Source organism: Echinops telfairi, unplaced genomic scaffold (genome assembly GCF_000313985.2).
Source record: "Echinops telfairi isolate 266 unplaced genomic scaffold, ASM31398v2 ScPeMD7_7417;HRSCAF=8455, whole genome shotgun sequence".
Taxonomy (NCBI): domain Eukaryota; kingdom Metazoa; phylum Chordata; class Mammalia; order Afrosoricida; family Tenrecidae; genus Echinops; species Echinops telfairi.
This window is the reverse complement of record NW_022111317.1, coordinates 6475545-6479775: the sequence shown is the minus strand read 5'-3', so window position 1 is coordinate 6479775 and position 4231 is coordinate 6475545. Positions and strand designations below refer to the sequence as shown.

At 60.8% G+C, this 4231-nt stretch overlaps 1 protein-coding gene across 1 annotated transcript; it reads left to right on the top strand.

The window, feature by feature from the left end:
• Nucleotides 1-79: 79 nt before the first annotated feature.
• On the top strand, nucleotides 80-2220 carry PRDX5 (peroxiredoxin 5). Its single transcript, XM_004718051.2, is given in 6 exon segments — nucleotides 80-166; nucleotides 768-929; nucleotides 1495-1626; nucleotides 1703-1741; nucleotides 1825-1886; nucleotides 1969-2220. Coding segments are annotated over 6 exon segments (588 nt in total). The 3' UTR covers nucleotides 2075-2220.
• The last annotated feature ends 2011 nt before the right edge of the window (nucleotides 2221-4231 follow it).

Sequence of the window (4231 nt, the reverse complement as noted above, 5' to 3'; positions counted from 1 at the left end):
CCCCACCGAAACCTCCCCCGCGCTGTTAGCTCGCAGAGCATCGCCCTTCATCCCACCCAGGATGGAGTAGAACTGCCCCATGAGGGTTATCAAGATTGTCAATCCCACGGGAGCAGACTGCCTAATCCCCGACCTCACCCCCTCCCCCGCCCCCGCGCAGCTACTGGTAGGTTGGAACCCCCGACCTTCTGGTTTGCAGCTGAGTATTTTAGCCTCGGACCCACCAGGGCGCCCTGTTGCCCTTCCACGGGCATTTTCCTCTCCCCTTGCCCTCCCCAAACCCCCGCCTCCTGAGACCCCTCTGCCTCGACTTTATCCCCCTCCCAACCTCTGGCCTCCTTCAAAAGCTCCATTATGCCCTCGCCTCCCTGCCTCCCCCCAGACCCTGCAAGATTCCTTCCTGAAGTCTATGGACATCTTCGGCCATCCCTCCCTTTTCTTGCTGGGGGGTGGGGGCGGGGGTGTGCCGGCCAAGATCCACTCCCAGCCGGCTCCTGCCCCTCCTCCTCCTGCTGCCCACTGAGCCCACTCCTTTCCCAGAAGCCACAGCTCATTAGTGCAACCCTTGCAACACCTGCGAGGCCTTCCCTCTCTTTTCCGTCGCTGGCAAGAAGGGCTGGCAGCCCAGGGCCTGGAGGATGTGGGGCAACAAGAAGAGTGGGGGGCAGGGGGAGGGCAACTGGAAGGGACCGCTAGAAACTGACAGGACCAGCCCTTTGGCCACCAGCCTCTGCCTCCCTGCCTCTCCCGGGGCCCTGGGCTCCCAGTCCTCACCTCCCAGCCCTCCCCTCTAGGTGGGCGATGCCCTTCCTGCGGTGGTGGTGTTTGAAGGGGAGCCTGGGACCAAGGTGAGCCTGGCCGAGCTGTACAAGGGCAAGAAGGGTGTCCTCTTCGGAGTTCCTGGAGCCTTCACCCCAGGCTGTTCCAAGGTGAGGCCCTGCGGAGGGTCAGGGTGAGGTTTTGATTGCTCAGCTCTCCTTGTCCTTGCAAAGCCCTCAAAGTATGTAGCGTACACTCCAGGTCAGTGAAGCTAAGCAGTCTAGAAAGCCTGTGTAGAGGCTGCCAGAAGCTAAGTACTTGGGCCCTAAATGAAAAAACCCAAGACCATGCTCCCTGCCTTTGAGTTGATGCCGACTCATCGGGACCCTGGAGGGCAGGATAAAACTGCCCCTGTGGTTCCCTATAACTACGGGAACAGGAAACGCCCGTCTCTCTCCTGAGGATGGGCTGGTGATTTCAAATGGCTGACCTAGGACCCTAGAAGGAGGAGAGTTATTATAGGTATTGACCCGCTGGGTGGCAGACACGACTCAGGTGCCGAAGAGTCCTGCCCGTGGGATAGCTCAGTCCTGCCCACCCGGTGTTGTTTGCCTCTGAGCTTCCTAGTGGCCAAGGCAAAAAAAGGAAATAGAAGCATTTTCATAATTCTCACGGAGCTGGAGCAGGGGCAGTCTCCCTCCCCACCCCCAGCTGACCCCATTTCTCCCTCCCCAGACTCACCTTCCGGGGTTTGTGGAGCAGGCTGGGGCTCTGAAGGCAAAGGGAGCCCAGGTGGTGGCTTGTCTGAGCGTCAACGATGTCTTTGTGACCAGCGAATGGGGGAAAGCCCACCAGGCAGAAGGCAAGGTGAGGTGTTGGTCCTGCCGGGGACAGGGGCCACATGGGTGGGCTCCCTGGTGATCCTTTCTCTTTCTCCCCCCAGGTTCGGCTCCTGGCGGACCCCAGTGGGGCCTTTGGGAAGGTGAGTGGACCCTGCTATGGGAGCAGGGACTTAGAGGGACAGGGCTAGGGGGCCTAGGAGTTTCTGACACTTTTCTCGCCCAGGAAACAGATCTGCTCTTAGATGACTCCCTGGTGCCGATCTTTGGGAACCGAAGGCTCAAGAGGTACAAGAGAGAGGGTCTTGGGTGGGGCTCCCCAGGATCCAGGCCCAGGCTGACTGGCTGGCCCCCCACCTCTTTCCGGTAGGTTCTCCATGGTGATCGAGGACGGCGTAGTGAAGGCCCTGAATGTGGAGCCAGACGGCACAGGTCTCACCTGTAGTCTGGCCCCCAATATCCTCTCGCAGCTCTGAGGCCCTGGGCCCAGACGCACTCTACACTCCCACTGCCCTTTCCTGTCTCACCTGCCCAGCCCTGGGCAGCAGGCCTGGCTGCCCCTGAGCCAGGCCACCCAATTGGAACCTTGGCCAAATTTCTGCAATAAAACAAATCTGGTTCACGGTGGGCTCCTGGTTTCTGAATTGCTGATTCGTGGGGGCCGGGCCTCATGACCCAGATGGAAGAAGGGCCTGTCCTGAGACCTCTGCGGACAGTGGGCAGGCGGGGCAGTCAGGGAAGGCTTCCTGCAGGCGGTGTTAGGAAGCAACCCTCCGGAAGCCGAGGACCAGCTGTGGGTGGGAAGTGCAAAGGAAGCTGCTGGGTGCAGAGAAGGGGCCCCAAGCCTGAAGTCCACAAACCCAGGGTTAGACACTGGGCTCTGGAGACCCCCCTCACCCAGGAGATGCCCCTGGCACCACAGCACCTTCTGAGCGGCAGAAAGGATGCCCGTGGTGGGGGCAGGGCTAGTTCAGTCCAGGAAGGCTCCCTGCAAGAGGAGGCTGTGAAGGCGAGCTGGGAGGAGAGGGGCCACCAAGAAGGTGGGTGGGAGGCCCTGGGCAAGCATTGCAGGAATTGATGCCAGGCTCCTGGTCCTGGCTAGGCGAACAAGGTCAAAGGGGCAGGCAGTTCAGCACGCTGACCCTTGTGCCAGTGCTTTGGGCTTGTGGGGTGTACTCCTCGCTGGTATGAACAGATCTGTCCTCTTACGCTGAGAAGTCTAGCAAACAGGCTGTGTTGTAGCTTGGAGCCTGGGCTTGAGCCTCACTTCCCTGAGGCTCCACAGGGGTCTCAGCTCACCCTCCAGAGCTGGCTGGGGCTGGCTGAGGCCCCTGAGGTGGAGAAGATCATGGAAAGGCCTTCTGGAATGGCCTGAGGTCGTGGGAACAGGTGGACTGCGGGTGAGGATGGATGGTGGAGGGTGGGACAGCCCGAGGCTGGGGAAGCCTCTGGGGCACAGTGGGTAGGGCAGGGATAAGGAGCCCTGAGGTCAGGGACTGGGAAGCAGCTGGCCTCTCATCCTGCAGGCTTCCAGCTGAGCAGAGGGGGGGCCAGTGAGAGGCAAGAGTGGCCACCGGGACCCAGAGACCTGTGGGGTGCTGGGAGGAGACCAAGGGCCATGAGGTGGGGGCCTGGAGGGGCTGGGTGCTTGGGATCCTGTCCGCGGGAACAGGGCATCCCAAGACCACCCGCCTGAGTACTGAGGGGTCCTGGGCCAGGGCAGGAAGGGCAGGGGCTGATGGCCCTCTTGCTTGGAGAGCCTTGTCTAGCAGTGGACCCTCTCAGCAGCCCTGAAGTTTGGAAAGCTTGTCCCCTTCCTCATGCAAAAGAGGAAACATCCCCCCAAGACCCTCACACACACACTCACACACACACACACACACACACACACACACACACACAACCTGGAGGGGTCCCCTCCATCCAGACCAGTCACCATGTTTGCTCCACTCCTGGGCTTTTCTCAGGCCGCCAAGGTGCGGTGTGGCCTCGAGAGGAAGTGTCCCCTCTGGGCCCACATCACCACTGGCCAGGGGAAGGGGCAGGAGGGGCCTTCCAAGTGGGGGGGGCAGCCCCAAGCCTAGCCCAGGAGGGGTGTGTGCGTGGAGACAGTGTGGTGTTGAGCTGGGTGGCTCTAGCTGCCGACCACGTGGCTCAGCCTGGGTCGCCGGAGCGGCCGAGAGCCAGTGGTGGAGGCGCCCAGCAAGCGTGCCAGGCCGAGCTCCGTGCCCGGGGCCAGGTCTGGGGTCCTGCTTCCCTGCTCTGTAGGTGCCAAAGGGCCAAGAGGAATGGCAGTAAGACATACACACCAAACCCCGAAGCTGAACGCCACCTCCCAACACATCCCAAGTAAAATTCCCCCTTTGGTCCCCACGTGACCTGCCCGAGACCATGACTGACCCGGAAGCCAGGGGTCTGGTTCCCACCATTCCTTCCGGGCCTTTTCTGGGTTGAATTCCTGGGTGGCACTGCTGAGAGCAATGACCTTTTTTTTTTTTTAAAAAGAAATTGCACGTTCTCACGAACACCCCCAGGCGCACACAGGCCCTAATACAATCTTTAAGGGTCCCAAGGAATCCCTAAGTCTCGCCAAGAATTCCAAGTGAGGCCTTGACCTGTCTGGGAGGCATCGC